General features: G+C 36.7%; 3 protein-coding genes across 11 annotated transcripts; 1 reads left to right on the forward strand and 2 right to left on the reverse strand.

Moving 5' to 3' along the window:
- On the forward strand, positions 1-2,269 carry LOC141594032 (uncharacterized). Its single transcript, XM_074414248.1, has 4 exons — positions 1-459; positions 1,560-1,679; positions 1,760-1,879; positions 1,968-2,269. The coding sequence occupies exons 1-4, from the start codon at positions 426-428 to the stop codon at positions 2,042-2,044; spliced, it is 351 nt and encodes a 116-aa protein (XP_074270349.1). The 5' UTR covers positions 1-425; the 3' UTR covers positions 2,045-2,269.
- Positions 2,270-5,950: 3,681 nt separating this feature from the next.
- Positions 5,951-18,774, reverse strand: LOC141596186 (NADPH-dependent diflavin oxidoreductase 1-like). Of its 9 annotated transcripts, XR_012522404.1 has the most exons (19): positions 17,880-18,353; positions 17,614-17,763; positions 16,795-16,872; positions 16,627-16,731; positions 16,001-16,092; positions 15,610-15,788; positions 15,255-15,352; positions 14,118-14,192; positions 13,911-14,021; positions 13,249-13,368; positions 12,922-13,041; positions 12,614-12,830; positions 11,979-12,479; positions 11,466-11,517; positions 10,859-10,898; positions 9,169-9,266; positions 6,935-7,037; positions 6,784-6,852; positions 5,951-6,632 (listed from the first exon to the last, which is right to left on the reverse strand). XR_012522404.1 is itself a non-coding variant. In XM_074416280.1 (17 exons), the coding sequence occupies exons 3-15, from the start codon at positions 17,749-17,751 to the stop codon at positions 11,471-11,473; spliced, it is 1,881 nt and encodes a 626-aa protein (XP_074272381.1). In that variant the 5' UTR covers positions 17,752-17,763; positions 17,880-18,171; positions 18,536-18,774; the 3' UTR covers positions 9,169-9,266; positions 10,859-10,898; positions 11,466-11,470. The 9 variants fall into 9 exon arrangements, 7 of the variants coding, with proteins under 7 accessions (XP_074272381.1, XP_074272382.1, XP_074272386.1 ...); XR_012522405.1 differs by lacking the exon at positions 6,935-7,037; XM_074416280.1 differs by lacking the exons at positions 5,951-6,632; positions 6,784-6,852; positions 6,935-7,037 and adding an exon at positions 18,536-18,774 and having other exon boundaries at positions 17,880-18,171.
- Positions 18,775-20,498: 1,724 nt separating this feature from the next.
- LOC141596187 (pyruvate kinase, cytosolic isozyme) lies at positions 20,499-24,333 on the reverse strand. The gene is made up of 4 exons (XM_074416288.1): positions 24,157-24,333; positions 22,909-23,173; positions 21,636-22,097; positions 20,499-21,507 (listed from the first exon to the last, which is right to left on the reverse strand). The coding sequence occupies exons 2-4, from the start codon at positions 23,164-23,166 to the stop codon at positions 20,695-20,697; spliced, it is 1,533 nt and encodes a 510-aa protein (XP_074272389.1). The 5' UTR covers positions 23,167-23,173; positions 24,157-24,333; the 3' UTR covers positions 20,499-20,694.
- Positions 24,334-25,741: the final 1,408 nt, after the last annotated feature.

Below are 25,741 nucleotides of genomic sequence, written 5' to 3' on the forward strand. Positions count from 1 at the left end.
TCAAATTGTTAGATACAGAAAATTAAGCTCGCTAGAGAGACAAACTTACAGTCGAATTCGTGTCGCTATCTTTTACTTGTTCGTATCATCGTTCAGCTATGGATTGTGTGTGTTTATTACGTATAGCTTGTGATCAGAGGCGGATCCAAGAATCAAACACAGGTTGGGCTAAATTTTAAACCTATACTATTAGTAACATTATTATGTATCAACCAACTCGGAAATAATAATACAAAACTTTTTTTTTTAAATCAACATAGAAAATAGAACTCAGAAAATAACAGAATGTACGCAGCAATTTCCCCAACTAATTTTCTACTTCTCCGAGCTTAAACAGTTACACTTCTTCACTCTCTCAAATTGTTAGAAAGAGAAAATAAGTGCTTCGCTTCGGTTCGCTATCTTGTTCGTATCATCGTTTAGCTATGGGCAATTGCGTTGCTTCTCGTGATCCTCCTGGTATGTTCTTCAATTTTACGATGTTCTCGATTTTTTCAATATTTTGTGAATTGCGATTATTGTTGGCTTGTTGCTGCATTTCGTTTTTGTTTTAGTTTTTTGAGCGTTTTCTTGATGATTTATTGCATTTTTTGCCACATGATTAGTACGTAAGTCGTGATTTTATAAGCTCGTCTTCACTCTTTCCTCTCTTTTTATGATCAATTTTACGATATTCTTCGAATTGTGCTAGAGAACTATTTCTTGATGATTTAATGCATTTTTTCGCCGCATGATTAGTTTGTCAGTATTGATTTTAGTAGTGTAATTATTACTGCATTCGTTGTTCTTTCATTTTTTTTACTCATTTTCTTGATGATTTAATGTTTTTTTTTTTTTGCCGCGTAATTGTGATTCTTGTGTTACATCTCGTTTTTTTTTAGGTTTTAAGGAATTTCATCATACGATGGAAGTATGAGTAGGTTGACGAAATGATGAATTACGATAACTGTTAGATTATAAAACCGATCATATAACTCCAACCATCAGCTTTTGGTTGAAATGGTTTCTTGACATGTTATCAAAGCCAGTGTGATCACGGGTTCGAATCCCACCTCCTCAATTTGGCTTCAAACAATGTGTTTGCATTGCTAGTTTTTTTTTTTTTTTTTTTTTTTTTTTTTTTTTTGGGAAAGGAAATTAGGCTAATCGAAATTGACTTATTTGTTTACATTGTTATTTAAATGAATTTGAAACACTGATAATTTTATGTGCGCGCAAATAGGTGGTTGGAGAATGAATAAGTACAGTGTTTGTATCAGAAACATCAGAATTTTACAAATCGGAATTTTAGCCATCCAAGTAACAGTAGTTGTCGCCTTGCGGCCTTGGTGGTGGTGAATGATTGAACTCTTTTGAGTTTAACTTATACACGTACATTCATGTTCTCGTATATTCTTGGTCGTGAATCACGCTTTACTTGTTCCAACTTTGGTTTATCGTAGGAACATCTTAAAATTTCGTGATTTGTACTACATTGTAGAAGCAAAGGCTTGAGCTGGTCAGAATTTTCTGGATGCTATTGTCATTCTCTAAGCCAATGCTCTTTTGTTCGTGGACAGTTAGCAGGAAGCTTGTCCGTAAGCCAGAGCCATGGGTGTACATTGAACCAATTACAAGAGCAGAACTCGACATGTTGCGTGAGGAATTTTGGGCTCAACCTTACCGTCGCGGCAGAACAGGTAATCATTTAATTTAATACACAGATAACTCTGTTAACTGCTTCAGGAACATAAAATGATGAAATTATTTTGCCTTGCAGAAATCTGGGATGCACTTCGAACCGCTGCATTATCAGAACTACCAATTGCTCAGGATATCATTGAAGCTAATGGTATCTTCCATCAATTTAATGATCTGCATGTTTGCTATGATGATACAGGTGCTTTACATAACATTCACTATTTGTTAATTGTCTCTTAATTAATTAAGATGCATTCGTTAATGTATTCGTCTTTGGGATTTTGCAGGTGTGAGGTATGAGGTGCCCTTATATTGCCTGAGTGAACCTGAAAATTTGATCTGCGACAATTACGGATTACTTTGATGAAGAACTGAAAAGTGTTAATAATGCTAATAGTTCTTCATAGAGGCTCTTACAAACCAAAGTACATTCTTCATCCACAGTTCAGGCGGTTACTGCGGTATATTCCTTAGGAAAAACTCATTTATTCAAACTGTTAAGAAGGGGGTTATTTTTCGATAGTTCTTCATAGACTATACATCTGAGGTAGTATCTTTTAGTGTTTATTTTCTGAGTTTTATTTTAAAGTTTTTGAGTTCTACTTTAGTATAAAGTTTTTGAGTACATTTACTAAAACATTACACTAAAAAAATATAATATTGCTCAAGAACTATATTTATAAATGGTAATATACTCAGAAAAAATGTGTATATGCTCAAAAACTACAAGGTCTGAGGTAATACCTCAGATGCGTAATCCTTTTTCTCTGTGACTAATGTTGCGCTCAGTGCCCTTAATATAGGTAATATTCTAAAAGAGATAAACCGTACTTCCATTACATTAGTGCCAAAATGCGATAATCCAGAGTCTGTTGACAATTTCAAGCCTATAAGCTTATTATGTAATGTCATTATAAAGATTATTACGAAATGTATTATAAATTGATCATCTTAAATCATGGTTATCATTGTGGGTGAGTTTCAAAATGCTTTCATTCTAGTAGACATATTGCAGATTTGCACAAAAAGCAATATGAGCAAGGCTTGTGATTAGGTGGGATAGAACTTTCTTAGAATGATTAATCTTTTGAATTAAGAGGTGCTTATTAATGGATCTTTGTCACCAGAGTTTATATGAAGAAACCATCTCAAGCTGATGGTTGAAGTTTCATGATCGATTTTATATTCTAACACGCCCCTCACAAGTCACAATATTCATTGGGCTTGAAGTGTGGATGCAACTGCAGGCCTCCCTGGACGGAACTGTGCTAATATTCCACTTCAGAATTGAGGGGGACTGACTCTAATACCATGTCAAGAAACCATCTCAAGATTCTCAACCAAAAACTTAAACTGATGGTTGAAGTCCCATGATCGATTTTATATTCTAACAATTTAAACCTAAATGTGGGCTTCGTCAAGGAGAATTCATTGTCCCTTATAATAAATGCACGGTATTTAAGTTAGTTACTTAACATTAGTACCTCATTAATTGTTAACATTTTTCATCATTGAGAAAAAAAAAGTTGGAATTTTAACTAATTGAAAGAAGGGAAATGATAAATCTTATCTTTATTAATTCAGAAGACAATACTCAATCCAGGGCGTGCCACGTCATTAATTCAACCTTTTTTTTTTGGAAATACATGTTATGGTGGAACCCGTTAGTGTGCAATGTATTTATTTTCTTCAGAATTCCGGCTATACAAACATGCGGCAAATTCCGTCTTAGAACAAATACTATGAAATACTTTTATACATTCCGAATAAATGAAATTAATGGCGTATAAGCAAAATTAATTACAAATCGGAATAAATGAAACTAATTACAAATAAATGAATTACATAATTTAAAAAAAAAAATTAAATAATAATAAAATTACATAATTACGAGAAGGAATTAAATTTAATTACGGGACTGAATTACATATAATGCGAATAAATTACCAATTAGTAGATTATACAACCAGTTGTATGCAGTTGTACGGTGTAGAATCCGAGCTGTGTATTAAAGTTTTCGAGTTTTGTTTAAAAGAATCTGAGCTATGCTGTAAAGTTTTTGAACTCACACACTTAAACATAAAAATTAAACTCTTATAAAACTCAGAAAAATTACACATAAGCTTGAATTAATATATATGGTTGTACAATGCTTATTATACAACTGGTTGTATAGTAGTATTAGTCATAAATTACATGCATAATTTTTAAAAACTAGATAATACGATATATTTTTTTAAAAAAAAATATTCTTTGTTATTTCCTCTTAAACCATTACATGTGAACACATATTTGTAACAAGTTTAAACATTAATTATGTAAATCGCTGATTTAGACCAACTAGATAAATACAATAGAAATGTTAAAAAAAATAAAAAAATAATACATCCAAAAACATTAATACCGGCCCAAATACATACCCGTACAATTTTACACGGGTTTAAAACTAATTTCCCTTAAAAGAATTGAGTAATGTGAATGAGGACTCCAATTTGTCTAACCGTAGAGTAAATAACAGAACGTACGCACGGTCGCACGCATAAACTCCCACAACTAATTTGTCCTTTTTTCTACTCCTCCGACCTTAAACAGTTACACTTCCATACTTCTTCGTTCCTTCTCAAATTGCTAGAGAGAAAAAATAAATTCGCTTCGCTAGCTTTCTTGTTCAACTATGGGTTGCGTAATTAGTTTGTACAAGTGATATTTGTTAAGTTTTAAGGAATTTCGTCAATGATGGAAGTATGAGTAGGTTGACGAAATGATAACTTACATACGAGAATAATTTTGATTATGTTTGAATTAACTTGTGAGTTTTCTAGCGTTTTTCTGTATGATATTTTGTTCGTTGTGATATTTCTTCTTTCGCATTTCGCTTTCGTTTCAATTTGAAGCGTAATTCTATGTTCAATGTTGTAGATTTTCAGTATGCCGAAAATTTGCTGAATAGATTGATAAAACGGTAATTAGCAGAATGATTTTTATTATAATTACTTCGTATTCATTTTGTTTGAGAATATAGACACTTGTTTGTTGTGATTCTTGTTTTTGCATTTAGTTTTTCATGATTTACTTGGAATGATTGATAAATTCTTTCACGTTCTTTTCAAAGAAAGTGTTGCTTCTAATCTTTATGAATGTCGCTTCCTATATTTGTTTAGATTCGCTTTATGCTGAATGTATGTTCATTTGAGATGCTGCCGAATTTGGCCATCTTTGGTTATTCTAATTTCTAACACCATTAATTAGTGACTCGAGTTAATTTAGTTGAAAGAGGGGTTATTGTTAATCTGACTCGTCAATTACTTTGAGATGTTCACATTGATAATTGAATGAATTTGAAATGCTGATCAGTTTTGTGGGTGCTAATGTTTGGTTGAATAATGAATTAGTACAATGTTTGTAGCGGCTGTTAGAATGAGAAACTTTCGAATTTAGTCATTCGGTAGTAGTTATTAAGGATACAAATACTCTTGACCTAAAGTCAACTGCAACAACAACATAGCAACAACCTCAAAGCCTATTTACCACATGTTCCTATTCTTATGTAAATTCAACTAGTTAGTCTAACTTATCCTAGTTTATAGCTTCTGTTATCTTAGACTTAGCTTTAGGTTGTTAGCTTAGCTTTTGTATAAATTAGTCGCTGCGCCGCGCCCGGGGAGCTTCAATTTGTCGAACACCTTATATTATTTTCACGACATTTGAATGTAGTTTAAGTGTGCGTAGCTTTAGATTGGGAGGTGAATTAGTTAACGTGTTTGTCCTCCACCTGTGCACGATTTGAGCTGAAGCGGTTCTAAGCATTTCTGGCAAGGCCAATGCTTTAGTATAGCGTTGGCGGTATTACGTTGAAGCAGTGAAAAGGCATGCTAATCGTAGGGTACAACGATCTTAGCGCCATTCAACTTGGACATAGGTAGGAATTAATACAATTAGTACGCCATAAGTTTGCCGGGAAAGCTATACACTTATACACAAAATAGCAGGGTTGTTTAGTAGTTAAATGTTTCTAATCGCCCCGCTAAAATTTGATTTGATCAGTATATTTGTGGAACTGTCTCAAGGGCACCTAACCCGAAACGTTTCCTGCTTATACTTGGTAGTGTGCACCGCCAACAAATCAAAATCGCAAAATCCATGGCAGGTCCATCAACAAATCAAAATCGCCCGCTATACTTGGTATGGACCGGGCGCGGGACTCCAAATTGAAATTCCGTTTGGAAGATCGCATATGCAAGCATCAGGATTGAAATATATTTTCTGAACTACACACACGTATATAATCCCATACGGTAACAAAGTACGCCTTAAAATTAGTATCAATACAATTTCATTTGACTGCAGCTTAATCTGTAGTGTTATGACTTATGAAGAAAAAATGTTGCATACAAATAGGAGACGGGTTTAAATGTTTCTATAGTTACAGTGGTTCTCTACTAACAATTCACGGGAACACCGTTTGGAACACGCTTACAACTGAATCAGATGCATTAGTTATTTCTTGTTCGACCAATGCTTGGACATGACGCCTTATTGTACTTGGGACTCGGACACATTCTAATTCCCCAAGGAAGTAAGCTGCATCACTTTCTGATGCAACCCAGAGGTAAGGTCATGTCGGAGGCTAGTTTACGGCCAACCAGTTAGGGTAGCCGTGTTTTTTTTATTTCAAACATCCGTCGAAGCTTGAACGGGAAAGCTAGTGCAATGATCAGTGGTGTTGCCAAATTCAATAACCATTGCTCCCATATACCCCGAATAAGATAAAGCGGGGTGAAGCTTCATTACTGAATCAGGGCCAATTCAAAGTCAGCTAACTTCTACGTCTCTTAATGGTCGCCGGTGCCAATTAAAGGCACTCTAAATTCACTTCCTTCTAAGTTATATTAGCAAACCAGCAAGTGCCAATTAAAGGCACTCTAAATTCACTTCCTTCTAAGTTATACCACCTTCAAAGAAACACGAAAAAAAACTGAAAGTTAGGAATGTAAGATCAAACCTTCCCTAATCGGGAACATTGAGCTAAAACAAGCAGAAAAAATAAAACTTGTGTACATTATCAAGCAAGCGGGATTCCAGAGTCCATTGAAGTAGGAATACCTGTAAATTTGGTTTCGGAGATCACTTCATGTAGTTAGCTCCACCAAACCTTACCATGCTTCTTACTGCCTACACAATGCCATTTATCAAAGTTAAATAGCAAGTAAACTTACTCTAATCACCGTATATAAGTACACAAGAAAGCAATCACCGTATAAGTACACGCCTCTACCATTTGGATAAACACCACTCCCACTGCCACCACCACCACCACTTTCGCCTACACCACCGCTAACTGCTGAATAAATGGCAACCTGGCAATGGAGGCATATAAGACACAAACAATGCTTCTAATCGTTTAGTCCTTTATCACACAATGTTACGATTTCTTCTGATGTCAAGTAGCAACTCTTCTGGTAAAACTTGAAGACGCTAAGAAAAAAAAGTTGGAGCAAAATAGGCTCAGCCTGTAGTCGGTGTGTTTTCACTGTATTACCAAGCCAAAGCTATACAAGCACATAATATAAATGAAAAAATGCACAGTTGTTTTCTTCTTAACTTCAATGTTTTCTCCAATTGTCGCAATTCTTTGCTTCACCCAATCCTTCACAGCCACCTTTTCATTGTTGATGTATGGTTGCTCAAGTAAACCCAGGCCTCCAAGCCTTTTGTTAACTCGCCTTTCGACTATTTTGGTTCTAACCTGTTCAGGTTTGGATAACAGATCTTCCTTTTGCATTTCAATGTCTATTCCCTTTTCAACAATTTCTTTGAGAACATTTTCTGTAGAAAGATATTCTACTTGAGGGTACGCAGTCACTTCCATGGCCAGATCCACGACCTGTTCCCGAAAATAACACCCCTAGAAACAAAATCGGTTTCGCCGTTCACCTCAATTAGAACACCGATACGACTGTCGTGTATCTAGGAGCCTATTCTCCCTGCATCTGTGGTCCTAATTGCTTTACACTAATGTGGGTCACTTAGGTACTACCCCTTCCAGCGTTTTTTATAAAGTGCATAAATTTGTTCAAGCTACACGCCGAGAGCAGCTCTTCACCCCACACCCAAAATTAACATAAACCCCGATCATATATAGGTCAACACGTCATGTAAATACTTGTAAGCTAACATGATCAGTAGCATACTTTCGGTCAAGGGAAAAACCATCCACAACAACATTTTAGCGGCTGATTCCAAGCACACCAACAGGTATAGAGTGATCCGCCTCTTATCAATGATTATGGTGTATATATAAATCCAAACCAACTGTACTCAAAACAAAGACGCCAACTTATATACTCGACAAAGGGCAGAGATTGTGACAAGTCCAGTAATTGGCCAGTAAAATGGTTGTCATTCCTTGTTTGAGAAACACTATGCCTCTAAAATCCAAATGTCTCACACATAAATTATAGACGAAAACACCAGCTAGGTCACATTAGTTATATATACGATTCAACACACAAAAGTTGGTGAACCCAAGAGTTCATAACTAAACTACTACACGTGTGCCGAAGTGGTAGCGTCACATTATCAAGCACAGTTCAATTCGGAACCAACCAGATGAAATTAAGACTTATCATCACAGGGATTTGTTGACCCGGGGGTAAAATGCTGCATATGTATGAAAACAAAGACCATGAGAGCCCCTGCCTAAACCCGGACATATGGGCACTCCATATTATCTATCCCCCCGCCCATTCATAAGAAGCTACCTTTCCCCAACTCACTTGAGCTCCCTTGATTCCTCAACCTCAAAACTAAGAAACAACTTCCCATCATACATGCACACACCATCAAACATAGTTCAGATTTTTACGATGTCATTACAAGGTCAATTGCACGCCATTCTATTGAAGGCAAACACAACGAATGCCACGCGATAACAGTAATGGACTTCAATATATTAGAGGGAATAAGCCAATAAACCCACGAAAACCAAAACGACCAGTTAAGCCGAGAGATAGGAGTCAATGGATGTAATTGGGGAGGAGAGAAGATAATAGGATGAGCTGTTAACGATTTTATTAAATGGTGATGGGTTGAATAAGTCGGGAGATGGGAGTCAATGGGAGACCATGGTATACGGAATGAAACAAGAAGTACTCGTGTTTTGGTGTCGCCGATGTTTTTGACAACCTTAAAGCGCTGCCAAGATCAAACTGTTGCTCCTCTCTGTTTGCACTGAAACTGCAATGTTTAGCATCATAAAAGTCAACCCGAAAAAGGCGAGCTAAAAACAGAAACAGGAAAAAAAAAAGGTGAGAAATGAAGCACATATTTCCCGCCCCTAGGCTCTTCAACAACGACAATCCCATGGCCCTTGATCACATATACACCAGATATGGTCAGAGCAAAAGAATAAAACGGCAATGGAAATAGCAAACCAATAAATAATCGCAAAAAATTAAAAAGTAGACATGAGGGCAATGAAATAAGGACCTGTGCTTTGGAACCGATGATGCGATTGTCAATCTTAAAGCATTGCCAGGATTAAAAAATGGCGCTCCCAGCTATGCCGAAATTGCTATGCTCAGCACCTATAAATTCAAACCGAGAAAGTTGAGCTCAAAATAATAAACAACGAGACTAAGAAAAAATATGCGTAAACAAATCAAGACAGTCAACCATACAAGTATGTCACCGTCCAGCCTGAAGATACTACAAGTAACTAAACGTACATAAACAGATTAAGAAAATGACAGAGTAGAAGGAAAGACTTTCATGCTTGCGCTGGAAGTTGCAATGCACCATAAAATCCAAACCAAGGAAACAAGATCAACATAATAAACAACATTGAGAAGTCGCATTTGAAAGCTGCAAAGTCCATGACCATAAAATTCAGATCCAGAAACAAAGCATCAAAACATCAATCGACGATAAGAAGGATAAACGAGAATGGAAATACGGACCCAAATTAACACAAGGCTTCTTTGGCTTTGGAATATGATTCAATGAGAGGTAGGTATACCAAACACCCCAAAAAGAGTCTAGTATGAACGATTCAACACCAAACAGCAGGTGTACTGTCAAAGTGTCAATATTGGTCCGCTCCCACAAGCATAAAAGTACAGTTACTGAAAGCAACAAAATTTTCGGAAATTAAGAACCAGGGAGTGTTTCCATATTTCCAATGGAGCCAAAGACTCATTACTCTTTGGTTATGGATTATAATGGAATAAATCAAAATGGCTCACTAAAGTGGATGCGCTTCTTTCTTTTGTGAAGTAGCAGTCCTTCGATGCAGTTCTCGACGCAATTTTCATCTTGGGTCATTTGGAAACAACCTCTTTGCGTTGCTAACACAAGGGTAAGGCTGCGTACATCCGACCCCCCCTTACCCCGCAATTTGCGGGAGCCATTGAGGCATTGGGGTAATGTTGTTGTTGTTGTTGTTGTAAGAACCAGGGAGTGATGAAACGGCACAACGGATTTCAAATTTTGGGGCCACATTCATCAACTTATTGCCAAAATATTGGGTAAATACCATTTTCATCCTATATTGTGAAACTTTGTGATGACCAACATCGAATATACTACCATCAAATTGCTTCAAAAGTACTATCATTACATCATATTATTATTCTTATTTTTAATGAATGTATTTTCAAAGAATTACTGGTTCCAAGTTCAGATTCGTAAATAACCAACTCCAAACGGAGGGAATAACAATATGATTAATAAGAGCAAAAAAAAACAAGTAGTCTATTTACTCTAGTATCTACTTGCCTTTCCTGCAAGCCCTGTTTGGGACCAACACCAAGCACGAATGTGACCATGGTGATTACCGATGTATCGCATGATAGTCATCACAAGTGAGGTTCCTGAAGGGACCTAAAAGCTCAGGAGTTATCATCATGAAAGTAAAGCAATATACCTCCATCAGTAACGTTGGAACAAGAAAGAAAGGGGTGAATGCGTGGAACATGTCACTTAAATAAATTGCCTCCACCTTAAGGCCTCTTAAGAGATATGTAGTTGGCAACAGATTTGGGCGTCTCTCATACACAAACATGCTAATGCTAACAGACCAGAAAGGCACACAACATCTTCTAATCAATAGAAAAATTACCCAACTATATCAACAAGCAAGTATAAATGTAAAAACTTTACAAAACAAAGGTAAAAGTACCTTTGAATAGAGATCAGCTGCAAGAGTATATGTGCAGGCCCTGCTAACCAGACCAACAAATAATTAATTTGCATCACTCTCAAAACTAACAAACAACAATAAGTAAACTACAATTAAATTTCTGATAGTAACACTAATCAGCATAATAATAGGTTACTCTAATACTCCCAGTAAGACCAACAGTTTTGAAGGTGACACAAATGCACTAATAATTTAGATGAAAAAGATGTGTCCCACCTTTCTAAAAGAGTTGTAAGGGAATAAATCACCTAACCCTGCATTTTTCAACTGGGAGAATTGTGTATATATACACAAAGGCCATGAGGCCTTACCACACAACCTTCTTTTCAAGTACAAGAAGCCTTACTTTGCAACCCCTCCTTTTTTCCTTAATTTAAAACACCACATGGTCATAAACATGGCTCTCCTCCAACAATCTTTTTTTTCTTGTGACCCTTACTACACTCTAGTGTACACAACCTACTAACTAACAACTTATAAGACACGCCTAATCCTCGAGCCCAAACAAAAAGAACAAAGCGAACAAAATAGGGACACTCCCAAAAAACAAAAAAACAACCAAAAAAAAAATGACAAGGTTGTGTACCTGAGTTACGAGGTAGCAAGGGAGACCAAACTGGAGGAGACGCTGACATAGCCTGGTGAGTGATGAGGAGTCAGTGGAATTTGAATTTGAGAAAAATAGAATAGGGCTCCTAAACTTTAATTAAACCACAATCAAACAAAGACAATACCACAAAAACTATAGAAAATAAGGAAAACTAAAGAAAATAAGGGGAATTTGAAAAGAAGTACCAGACCTTCAGCTATTATAAATTAATGCCAAGGAAATGATGTTTCTTAGCATTCATAATCATTTCTATTTTCTAAAAGATTTACCTGTAGAAAGTTGAATTGGTACTCCGAAATTTGACGACCAACAAACAAACAGTTTATACATCTAAATTTTGCAGTTGTACACCAGATCAATTGGCCACACTTGTAAACAAAAATAATAATAAAATATCCATTTATTCTTTAAATAAACTTATTGCAAGACCGTTTATACAATAAACATTACATGTATTGTCTTAGGACCACGCTTCAACATGGTACCTACCCGCCTTCTCCAATGCTATGAGCCACCTAGCAGCGTCTTGCTTGGAAGCTCCACTCTCCATGCTGATGATTTCTTCGAAAGCCGTCATAACATCAGAAGGCATTTTACTCGAAGAGCCGGCAACATAAACAGAAGCTCCTTCGCATAGAAGGTTCCATATTTTCTTGCTAACCCCCCTCATCTTATGTTGTACATACACTTTCTTTGGCTGGTCTCTGGAGAAAGCCGCATAAAACCCGCCACCATTGTCTTCTGAAAGAACCCTCCCATTCTCGGAATGGAGCTGCCAAAAATCTTGGTACAAAAAATCGTCTTCTTTCTTCCGACAGCCAAAAAAGAACAAAATTGGTGCAGTGGGGCTGGTTTTACTCTCAATGGCTCTCCGTGCCACAAATCCGCGAAAAGGAGCACATCCTGTCCCCGGTCCAACTAGAATAAGAGGGAGTGATGGCGATGGGGCCGGAAGTAAGCCTTTCTGAAACCATACTGGAACTAAAACCCCTGTTTATGCAGAAGAGATACGTTACACAGTTTTTGTAGAGGGATAATAAGCATTCTCACCCATACAAGTCGTATAAGAATTTGTGCTTCGATAAATTGAACTTGAATTTCTGTAATAGTGATTAGGGAAACACCTTGTTCAGGATCAACTCCGGCCAGCCAATTTGAGCAAAGACCAGACCGCTTCCTCTTAAACGGCGTTGTCCATGACACCACACTCACGGTCAAATGGACTTCTTTGGGATGAGCAATCGGAGAGGAGGAAATGGAGAAAGCCCTAGTTTTCAAAGGGGGGACCAGCTGGACTAACCATTCAAATGGCATTTGGACAGAAGGGAAATCCTCCAAAACCTAAAATTCATTTGAAATGAAACCGCATATATGAGAATAAATGTTGAATATTACTGTAATTGCTTAGCTATAAAAAATCCAAATAAGTCACCTCGAGGACAGTTCTTCTTTCCTTCTGGTTATATTCGTACAAATCATCACGCCCTTCAGGTGACGCAAAATACTGTAGTCTTTCCTTCTCGTGCTCAGCAGTCGCAAAGTGACTCATCACCTGCAGAGATATTAAGGATACTACTCCATTTAAAATGACACAAAATTCCATTCTCTCCATACAACGAATTACTTGACTTTTGATAGTCATCGTTTGAGGAATTTGTTAATGTCAATTAAATATTCTATTTTGAACATAAGCATGATCAGCTGATAATCCATATAGAAGTGATAGCTTTACGCAGACATCTCACAGTATTAACAGTACCTCAAACAAATAGCGTCGAGGAGAAGCTGAAGCAATATCCATGGTCAATTCCACAAATGACTTTAGCCTGATTGGCACCTCAGATATGTCCAACTCATGTAGTATATCTCTCGACTGAACCTGCACCAAACATTGTATTTTTTAATTTCAAGCAAAAACTTTAAATTATTAATGTCCTTGGTTTTAGCTTACGACGAAATAAAGCAAAATGGTTCACCTAGCTCATTGTGGTTCCTTTTTGTGAATTACCAGCCATTTGATGCAATTACCAACATAATTTTCATTTTGTGGCCATCCAAAAACATTCTCTGTGTTATTAAGCAGGGGTAAGTCTATGTCATCTGATTCCACCCCCCTTCCTAGCCGGTCTTTTGCGAGAGCCCTTGAGGCACTGGGGTAATGTTGTTACTGTAGTAAACAAAAACTACACCTCCAAACACGCTAAAACACTATACATATATAACAAGGTAGCAAGAATAGCTCTGTGGCAAAATTATAGATAGGTTAAGCGACAAAAAAATCCAGCAAAAGAAGAATCTCTTTACATAGAATGATAAGGTGATATCAGTTGGTCTAAAATGTCAATCAGTTCGCCCTCAATGTTTAAAATTCAAAAAGCCGAACCTTTACATAGCAAACATCAGGGTTATAAAACAACAAACCGTTATGAGTGCTTCAGGATCCAAATTACAACGATGTAAAAAAGCATCAACAGCATCAGGATTTTGAGATGGAAGTATCTCGAGCACATCACCAACTTCATACTCAACTTCCTGAAAGAAATGAGATATATAGATAGAAAAAAGTCCCAACAAAGCTCTAATTAGCTTATATAGTTCTAAAACCAAGATATACAGTCTGCAACTCACGGTAGAATGAAATTCAAATTCAAGATGGCGGACATCTCTCTCACACCCTGCTCTTGTTAATGAACAGTTACCCACCTGAAAGCAAAAAAAGGATTTACATTCATAAATGAACATGAAACCTGTTGACGGACAATAAGCTGCAAGTAAAGACAACTGCATGCATTATGTATGTCATAAAATGAAAACATGCTTATGTTACACAAGTGTAGGACATCACAGTTTGTTTTCTTTTACCCATAAGTAAAACCTTCCATTCATAGACTACATAAGCAGATACAAGTATACAACTGGATGGTCCACATGGATGTATGCTCTAGAATATGAGTTCAAACAGCTGATCTTATCTTGAAATATCAATAAGTTAGGAAGGTGTTTGAGTCATTAACATGAATAGGGTAAGACGGTCCTAGGGTGGAGTAGGATGAGTTCTTGAGATTTTAGGGCTTTATGCTGAGACGCGTTTTTATCTTGGAATCTTACAAGCTCACCACAAAAGTTAAATTATCACCGAGGTCTTACCATAGGATTCTCTTACCGATTTTTTTGCCTTGACTATGTTCATTCTATTTGTATCCTAGATGTAAAAATTGCTGAGTATTACTCCATCCATCCCATTTATATTGTCCTCATTTGATTTGGTGGTCAAACAATGTCGACATTGACCGGTATTTTCTCATAATATAGAGTAGTGTACAATTTTTTTAATGATAATAGGTAATAGTTATTTTGATAAATCAAACATGAAAAAATTTACATTGTATCCCTACTACATTTGGAGAGAAAAATGGTAACTGGCCACCAATGTAAAATGGAAAAGACAAAATGTAGGATGGATGTAGGACCGTATAATAATTTCAATCATCTTCGATCAATTAGCGGCAACATGAAGACAACAATATTATCACAATACAACTGGCTACAATATACTGTAGCAGCAGTAATACTGGTGACCAAATTGCAGCAATAGAAAACGAGCATAGATCAGCTTTGACATCGATTCACGAGACACCAAGCAAGAAAGGTCCACAAACTATCATACAGCTGAAACCCATATAGGATAAAAATAAGACTCACTGCAGCTACGCCATCACCATTGCAAACACGAAAATAGAAAATGATGCAGACCCAAAGGAATACCATTTTTAGCCAGCAGTGAGGTCTGCTCTTGTCTGCAGGAACCCTCGCAGGAGACATCAAGCGAGAACATTGAATTGAAAAAGCTCTAGACTCCAAATCTGTATTAAGAACAAACAATCACATGTCGATACAAATATATGCCAATATCTATAAAGGCGCTAAAGGCTTACGAGATAATAGAAAAAAATATTATTTTGACACGGTGAACGAGAATATGCAAAGTTGCCGAGAGAACAAAAGAGGCAGGTGAAATATCCAAAATGTACAAAAGAGATTAGAGCTAAAATGGGAGCTAGAAAAAGAGAGATCACTTGAGCGCAACCTCACCAAGTTCCAGCATGCAGACAACAAATACCTGATATGGCTGATAATGATGAACTTGTCTTGTCTTTGGGATGATAAGTTACAACTACTTTAGGTTTATCCATCATTTCCGGAACAATAAAGTGCTCCCCCTTTGGGAAGAGTTTTGGATATCTTTCATACAAGCAACCCAATAATGACGACATCCACGGATCTAACGAACCTTCATACCTATCATAGACCAATGAGAAAAGCTTCCTATCAACGGTGTAAAAAGTCTTTATCCCAAAGCACTACAGATTAATGAAAACTAAAATAATATAAAAGCTCTTGCATAGAAGCAAGTTGTTAAGACAAAACATGAGTGTGGTAAATATATGCTTTGCTTAGACAGGTAGAAAAATTAAGAAATACATTGAGATCCATCAGGAACAAGATCATACCCTGAAGGATGCTGATCATCTCCAAGGCCTCTTTCAATAAGTGGAGTTCCACCAAGTTTTGAGAGCCTTGCATCCAGCTTCTTTGCAACAAACTGCAGTAACAGGGACATATTGACTCAACACAATGTGGGGTTATGTGCTATATAACCAAGTATAGTTCAGCTACCAAACATTATAGCTGTAGTTAATTTCCAGGCTTCCAGCCTACACAAAAGTTTTATGTTTTTTTTCTTGAAGAGGGTGGTGGGGGAGGGGTATGAAAGCCTCTATAAATGTAGAAGGCCAAACCCCAGAAGAACACTAACTTCAACATCCAACCACGAGGCTCATGAACTTGTGCAACATGAATCAAACGCCGGACTCTCATCTGGAACTTGGAATTAAAAGGTTCAACCACTTAAAATGTACTGCATTGATTCTATTGCCCACAGTGCAGTTTTTTTCTCAATAAAATTGAGATAAGATGAAGGGTCAAAGAAGTGTGGTTATGCACTAACCAATACAATCTACAATGTAACATAGCTGATTAGCAACACAAATGCAGAAACCAAATTCTGGAGAGCTAACAAAGAGAGAAAGAGGTACCGTAGTTACCCCAACGATAAACAGGATCGTAGAAGCATTACATTGTATTTCTGGTATCCTGAGTCTCCTAATCCAAAAACTCCGTAGTCCACTCCAACCAGCCACCGTTCAGGAAGCCTTGCTTGCAAGAGGAACCTCCAAAACACCTACAGTTTATTAAAGTGATTCACTTGAAGAAAAGGAAAAAAGACCATAAATGACTAAATAACCTTCATTGAATCAGGTGTGTCACCCTGGCCTGTAGTGGAAACAACGAAGATCACAGTTTTCTCTTTGGGTAGCAAACTCTGACAAGAAAAAAAATGTGACGGCTTTAAAGTGAGACAGTTCAAAATATACAATTACCACCCAATCTATATGCCTAACTAACCACTTCCACGATGCTGGTTATGAAAACAAGAAAGTAAGATGATAATGAAACAAAGTTCTAAGAGGATTGTTGTCTAGCTTCTCCCTCCAACCTTCTCCTTTTACCCTCTCACAATCGGTTAAACAAATATATATCGTGTGGGATTGGATGACAAGTTGATGAGGCAAAATATACAGTATTTTAACCGATTGTGAGAGGAGAAGGTAGAAAAGAGCAGGTCGATAGTATTCCTCAAGTTCTGAATTTGGTTGATGCATAAGTTTACCGACACAAGTCAGAACAGTGAAAAGTCCGTTGCCATATAATGAAACACCATAATACCTATGCCAGCAATCTCATCTCATGTACTTCTAACTTTAAGCAAATCGACATCAAACACCCACAAAAATAGAGCAAGACGAAACCGTTTCTACAACTTTAACAGTAAGTTAATTTTATAAGATTTGAGTAAGAGCTATTGTCGTAAACCCCGAAACTCTCTTAACGATATTACACAAAGTTTGCAATTTTTCTGAACATAACTCAATCATTTAACCAACTAAACCCAGCAACAAAGAACAAAAATTTCCAGCAACAGTATTTGAATACTAAAACAAACTGGAATTACAAGTATAACCCATGAATCAAGAAATGAATATAAAATAGAAGCTTCTCATACGGGATCAAATTCATTGACGGGGAGAAGCAAAACAGGGCAAGCTCTGCGGTCAGCTTCACGAGCAATGCGTTCAGCAGCATCCATTGCATTGCCTGTTTGAGAAGCGTATAGAATCACAAGTTTCTGGGTTTCCTCCATGTTTGTAACTTGCTGTAATCAGATGCATATTACTATATTAAGATGATAAAAATTCGAACAATTGAAATAGGGAATTAGGGTTTGAGAGTTGAGAATTGAAATTGAAAGATTGAACAAGGGGGATTTACCTGTATGAAACAAAGTGGTGGAGGAGGCTACCGGTGGACGAGGCAACGATAAGGACTGTACCGTCAAGGACGACCACGGCCGACGAGACGACGAGCTGCTGGTTGTTTACTTGTTTCGCAAGACTGGAGAAACTGGGTGATTGTTTGTTCGGTCCTCCCCTGCAAGCTGCAGCTGCTGGTTGTAGAGATGGCAAAGCGGTAGTGCCAAAGTAATGATTCAAAATGGATTCAAAATGGAAACTTTGAAATGAAATCAACAATTTTAGTTAGCAGCAATAGTGCCAAAGTAGCCCTGTGATTCAAAATGGAAAAAATTTATCACTGACCAAATTGTTAGATGAAAAAAATTATAACTAAACAAAATTAATAATAAATGTGGGACTGAATTAGGGGGAAGGCACGACGGTGCTAAAAATTTAGTTATGGTTTAATTTTTGGTAGTAAATCATGTAACCTGCTTTTTAAAAAAAAAGGAATTGAAATGCTAATTGTGGAATGTTATTCGTTACAATCTAAAAATCAACTAGAGCTGCTACTAATGCCAAAAATATCCCATCATTACCATCTTCATGAATATATAGACAATAAACAAGAATGACTGACCTTGATCAAAAAAAAAAAATCAACTAAGAGAGAATTATTTGATTTATTGTTACCTGATATCCCAAAATTAATGATTTGGAAACTTTGAAACGAAATCAACAATTTCAGTTAGCAGCAATAGTGCCAAAGTAGCCCTGTGATTCAAAATGGAAAAAAATTATCACTGACCAAATTGTTAGACGAAAAAAAAATTATCACTAAACAAAATTAACAAAAAATGTGGGACTGAATTAGGGGGAGGGCACGACAGTGCTAAAAATTCAGTTATGGTTTAATTTTTGGTATGTCAGAGAAGTTGCAGCAAAAAATTGTAGCAAATAGTTTGTATGGAGCAAATAGGTCGATAATAAACTTGTGTACCACAAAGACTACCCCGTCACTTGCACCTCTGATCCGTAGATCCAGAGTAAGACTCCATTGGCAATAGGCATGTTTCAAATGATCAAATGGAGTGGAACAAGGTTGACAATCAATATAGTTGACAAGATCTTCCCTCATGCTCCAATCCAAATTAAAAATAAGTAAAAGACGCAGGAAAATGCAAAAAAAAAAATTGGGTTATTTTATGGGAATAATCCAAAGTTCCAAACTATACCTCCCCTTCTTATATTAATACATATTAACGTTTAACTCGCAATAATCCAAAATATAGATACCCTCTTCTTAAAATAAACTAAGTAACCGAATACCTACTACTCAGGTAATTAATTTTTTTTCTTTTTTTTATACTCATATAATCACTTCCACCATTATTCCATTAGTTCCTAAAATCACCCTCTTTAATTCACAACACCAAATTCTTCTCTCCATTAATACCACCAAATAAACCACCACAAAAAACCCCTAACCTCCAACAATCCCACCACCAAGCTCTTCGCGTCAACTCCAACAAGCCAATAGCTAAAACCAACTCTCACCCTTTCCGTTCATTCTTACACTCTTTTTCACAGTAGTAAACAAATAAGAATAGAAAGAGATGGCAAGTTCACAACATCTTCACTGTACTGTGTGTTTTACAAAAAAAAAAAAAAAAAAAAAAAAAAAAAAAAAAAAAAAAAAAAAAATCGATGTTTGGAGGCTTGGAGCATTAGTCTAAATTGCACTTCCCAAAATTCTTATTCAACCCATCTTGTGAATTGTGACTTTGATGCTAAGGCTTATGGTGCAGTAAATATTCCATTTTTTTCCGATTGAATTTCTGTCAATAAGTCATCTTGTACTTTGGAGATACTACTTTCTACATGTGTTTTTAATCTTGAAGATCGTTCGCAGGAACTAGAATTTTAGGAATTTACACTGAACGTACAAAGTAGATGGCACTTTTGCGAGAAGGTAGTAAATTGTAGACAGTAGGTTCACCCTACCTACAGTCACCATGCTCACAAGCACAAAGTCCACACAATCACACAACTCAAAAGAAACCACAAATTAAGCAACTCAACAAACTAAAAACAATACATAATAGCTCTACAAAATATTCCAAATCGTCCAGCACCATATTACCCAAGCAAAAAACCATAAATGCTTCCATGAACAGAGAAAAAGCATTCCTAAAATCAAAAACATCTCCAAACACTTTAAACAATTATACACACAAGATGAGAAAGCCCCAAAAGCATTCGAAATGTATTACTCGAAATCAGTTAAATTAAAATCCAAATTAAACAAAGAAGGAAATTGAATTCATCCTCTTCATCGACCGCCACCGCCAGTTCATAGTTTTGGATGTAAATCAGTTGGCAAACAAAAAGAAAAGCTCATTTCAAATAAGAAAACAGACGATCAAATCCAAAACATATGAATAAAAATCACAAATTTGTGACTTGCGAGTTATTGGAATCATCAAACAATAACTTAATCGTCTTTGCTGATGATCGAAATTATGAAGCACGCTAGTAATTTGCAATTTTTCCGAATTATTATTATACGAAAATATACGGAGTAGAGAAGGTTCCTTTGAACAGATAGATGAAATTACTAGAAAGTAAATATTAGAAAACTTAAGGAAACACCGAATGAAACGGAAAAAGACTGAACTGAAGTTCCCCAGGTTTATTCAGCCAGGAATCGAAAATAACATGAAAGTATTATCTCCAGAAAACAAAACAGAGCTTGAAGGGGCTTCCAAAAATTACAAGAGAAAAAGCGTTCCGAATAAGGGAATTCACCATAATAGTCATCATTTACTCGGCAAAAGGGGGGCTTTAAGTAATCACTTGACAATGCAAATCTTAATGACAGAAGCAGCTCCAATACGATGAAGTGCGACAATGGAGTCTCCTGGCTGACATAGACCTCTCTGAGTAGCTTGCTTGAGTGCGGCTTCAAGGATCACCTCTGTTGATTCGGAATCAGTAGCCTTGGCAGACCCCTCGGCTAGAAGAGGAATCAAACCTCGGTAAACAAGACTATGCCTGGCTGGGGTCTCATCACTGCAAGTCCAGTCAAAAGAATCGGTAGTCAAGACGGGGACCACCACTGAGAGAATTGGGACGGCTGGCCTGTACTTGGCAACCAATTTGGCTGTTGTTCCACCACGAGTAAGGACTACGATGAGCTTTGCACGGGCTTTGTTAGCTGTTCCCACAGCAGAAGATGCAAGACTCTCGAGCGGACTCATAGGGAGAGGAGTACCCCTTATCATCTCCTTGAAGATAGCACCATAATCGAGGGAGGATTCGGCCTCAATACATATGTGGGCCATGATCTTGACAGCGAGCTCTGGGTAGGCCCCAGCAGCACTCTCCCCACTAAGCATAACACAGTCAGTTCCGTCAAGAACAGCATTGGCAACATCTGTGGCTTCTGCACGGGTGGGCCTTGGGGATTTAATCATCGATTCAAGCATTTGGGTTGCAGTTACAACGGGCTTGCCAGCTAGATTACACTTGTAAATCATCATTTTTTGGGCGAGGAAAATTTTCTCCACAGGGATCTCCATTCCAAGATCACCACGAGCAACCATAAAGGAGTCAGTCTCTCGTAAAATCTCATCAAAGTTGATAACTCCCTCCTGGTTCTCAACCTGAAACCATCCGAACAAACAAAAGAAAAAAAGTCAGCACGTAATAAAATAAGCAAATTAATATCTACACAAATGAGAGTAATAATCAAAATTGGTTGTATGCATACAACCGTCTCGCTTTTACTAACCTTTGACATAAGCTGTATATGTTTATTTTCGGGACCAAGAACCTTGCGGACATGAACAAGATCAGAACCTTTGCGAACAAAAGATAGTGCAATCATATCAATGTTATTAGGGACACCCCACTGCAAAATGTCTTCTTTGTCCTTCTCTGTGAGAGTTGGCAAATCAACGACGACTCCAGGAAGATTCACATTTTTCCTCTCACCAAGTGTGGCTGTGTTCTCACATCTACACTTGACGGTTCCTGCAGCTGCATCACAAGACAAAACGGTGAAAGTGATGGTACCATCAGCACACAATATTGTGTTCCCTGGCTTCACGTCAACAGGCAGCTTTTTGTAGCTCATTGAAATCATAGTTGTATCCCCTTTAATGGTGTAATCAGTGGAAACAGTAATCTCCTGGCCTTCCTCAAGTTGGATGGGATTCCCATCCTTCAAAAATCCAGTACGGATTTCAGGTCCCTGCGACAACAAAAAACGAAAACACTTGTAACACACATGAATTTCAGGTCAATTTGTTCAGATGATGAGATATTAGTGTAAATCTAGGTCAACGCACTTAAGATTAACATGAAGTACAAATTCAAGCAAATAAATTTTATTGGGGAATGAGGGCCCCTACTATGTCTTCCCTGTACTTCTCATGTAACAAAATTTGGTTACAAAGGTAGCATTTGGAAGATGGCAATGACTCACGGAAACTTTTATAAAAAAGGGTTCGAAGAAAAACATAAAGGGAAGGCAACTGAGTAAGACTTGTGTTGATATGCAGCAAACTCGACCTGAACAATTGATATACCAACCTACCCATCACCCTCTTTCCAAGTACAAGCAATGAGCAGACTAAACATGCCCACTTTAATCATGTAGTAAATCAACAAAGCTAACACACGTAGTTCAACCTAATTACTGCAAATGTCAACTTCAGACTTACATAATCTCCATGTGAAAGCATAAAGAGCCAAAACCAGCACAATGATTTCAGTTTCTTACTGCCATTTCAATTTTAACATTACGTAGTCGATAAGGGTAAAGTTCTCTCCACATGCATGGACAACACACTATATTCACAGAGACCACCACAAGAATCGTACTTTTAATGACAATTAGTCGATGAATAAAGATACTAAGAAAAACCAACTAACTTTTACTTCTGCACATCAATCATAACATATAACAATAATTAGCCAAGGAAAAACGTGCATCATTTACAAAATAAAAAGTATGCAAACGATCTCAAAATTAATCAGATTAAGAAGAGGAAATTAAGGACCTTAGTATCAAGCATAACAGCACATAAAGTTTGAGTGTTCTGCATAGCAGTCTTCAAATTGTCAAGAGTTTCCTGGTGGTACTCGTGAGTTCCGTGTGAGAAATTGAAACGAGCTACGTTCATGCCTGCTTTCAACAACTTCTCAAGCATTACCACTGACCTCGAAGCTGGTCCTAGCGTACATACTATCTTTGTCTTTGGCACTCTCCCATCATTTGGCTGCTCCTTGAGTATTCCTTCTATGTCTATGTTCGCCATCTCTGTCCTGTATTCACTCAATCATCAGTCATCACATAAACAACAACAACAATAATTACTTATAATTCAGCAAGTTTCTTAAGAGAAGTTTCCGTGCTACTTCAGTATGAGACAAACCCATTCAGCTAAAAAATGAAATGAAGTAATAATAATACGTTTCACTTAAGATCAATACTGCCATGTTCTTCGTGACTGAAACTACCTAACCTAACCATGAATGAAAGTAAAGAGCAAAAATGAATTGAACATCAAAGATAGTACGTCCAAAAGAACATGGCCTACGACCATTGCAGGAGTCGTTTTTGTGAAACGGATCCAAATCATCCCCATTAATTTGCTCAAAGAAGGGGATCCGTTTAACAATAAAACGACCAAAATTAGCAATATAACAATCTTCAACGAGCAGCAGATAATCTAATCATCTTGTTATATCCGACTTTAACATATCAAGAGACCATCTCATACGAGAATTTCCGTATATAATTTCAATGTTATTACTCATGATTTATGACCTACGTTACGAATTACTAATCAAATCAAAACCTAATCAAATCAATAATATGCAACTCAGTAAGACATACATTAATAATCACACTTTCTAACAACATCAACATTAATTTCCGCGATTTACTCGAAACGCTAGAATAACAACACTAATCACTCTCAAATCTCCATAACACAACCAAAAATTCTCCAATTAAATCAAATCAGATCAACAATCAATAATCAACAATACTACATCACACTTCAAATCATTCACATAAAACCGTATATAACTTCACCGATTTACTCAATAATCATAGTACTGTTAACATAAAACCAATCGAAACCTAAAAATTACAATAATCAAAATTACCAGAAATTAATTAATCGAACAATAATAAACCGCAGATCCAAGTAAATAACAGTATAATCAAACCTAAATTAGTTATATACAATCAATAATTAAAGAATTAAGGAATTAAATAGAGAGAGAAAAGTAAATCTCACAAAAATTGAAATCGGAGAAACCCTAGAAAAAACGGAGAATTTTGGGGATTAAAAAGTCAAGTGAGAAAAAATGAGGTTTTTTGGAGAAGAAGAAAGATATTTGTGTCGCCACGAGTGAGTGTTTTTATAAAGAAAGCATGAACCACCAAATAAACGTCACTATACCATGCGAACGAATATCCGATTTTGGAATAATATTTTCAAAATTTCTAGATGGATGAAATTTTTAGGTCTTTTTCCAAATCAATGTGCTATGTACTTTTTTACTTTTACTTTAGGTTGTCGGTTTGGTAACGGATCTATCTGTATGGATTTAGGGTTTTCGGGTGTTATAATTTATGTATAGCTAAAATAAATAAAGTTCGTAAATTTATGTAAAATTAATAATGTGGGAGAAAATATTAACTTACATAATGAAATGAGATGTAAAGAATTGGCTGAGACAGAAGACCGCACAAATAGTTATATGGGAGAGAGGGGTGAATTTTTGATTTGTAATTTAATGTATTTATTTATATATAGGCGTAGGAATGTATATAACAGTGATTTATTTAGGTTAATTATTATATTGTTACCTTTTCAAGTAAGAAACCTATAATAAAATTGTGTATTTAGGTTAGAAATTATAGCTTTTTGAGCAAGAAACTTGTAAAGATAAAGATTTCAAAGGCTGTCATAATTAGGTTAATTATTACTGTATATTATTAATATTGACGTCTATGCTTTGAGTTAACTAAATTGGAACATTAAAGGGATGGTTGGACTTCATTAAATGACCAAAACCCGACCGGTCGTAGTTAAATTTTTTTACGGGCTTGGCTCTTTGGGTTAGGTCCAAAAAGGCGAATGCCAGCCCAAAACAGCATAAGACATTTGTTGAGCCAAGTAGTTGACCCAACTTTGGCCCAATTAGGTCCACTAAGAGCAATTAAAACGAAAAGTTTTTAGCTACAAGCCTTACAAGGTTTGGAGAACTACTTTGCTAGCCTCTATGACAATTGATTTCATTGTCTATTAAGATTATGTTCTTTTTAGTTGAAAAGAACTGAACTAAACTAAGTTGAATGAAGCTGAAATCAATTGAATAGAGTTGAACTGAAATAAACTAAAATAAGAGTTAATTTGTAAAGAAATGAGATGAACTGAACAGTAATAAGCTAATTAAGCCAGAAAAAAGAATGCCTTCATGTTGGGGTCGTGTCGCGTCGAAATCCAGTTTGGATTTACAAATTGTGGAAGAAAAAAAAGGGTTAACCGGTTGATAACAAGTTTGGTTCCAATAGATATGAAAGGGGGTCATGTTGGGGTCGTGTCGCGTGCCGGCATATCGTGCCTGAAGAAGGATATGGGACAACTTCGACACGGGAAGGAGGGCTTCGTGTCGTGTTGTGCCAATGCAAGAGAATGGCGACACAAGCACGACCCGTAGTCCATGGTGTGTCGTGTCGTGTTGTGCCCAAGCAATTCCTCCATATCCACCTTATTTTTTTGTATTTTGCACGTGCCTTGGTGATGTTCCTAGCTATGTTAGGCTTGGTCTTCTCTAAAATTCCAACCCAAGTACGGTCCACGCCCCATAATATGT

The sequence above is a fragment of the Silene latifolia genome, chromosome 8 (assembly GCF_048544455.1).
Source record: "Silene latifolia isolate original U9 population chromosome 8, ASM4854445v1, whole genome shotgun sequence".
Lineage (NCBI taxonomy): Eukaryota > Viridiplantae > Streptophyta > Magnoliopsida > Caryophyllales > Caryophyllaceae > Silene > Silene latifolia.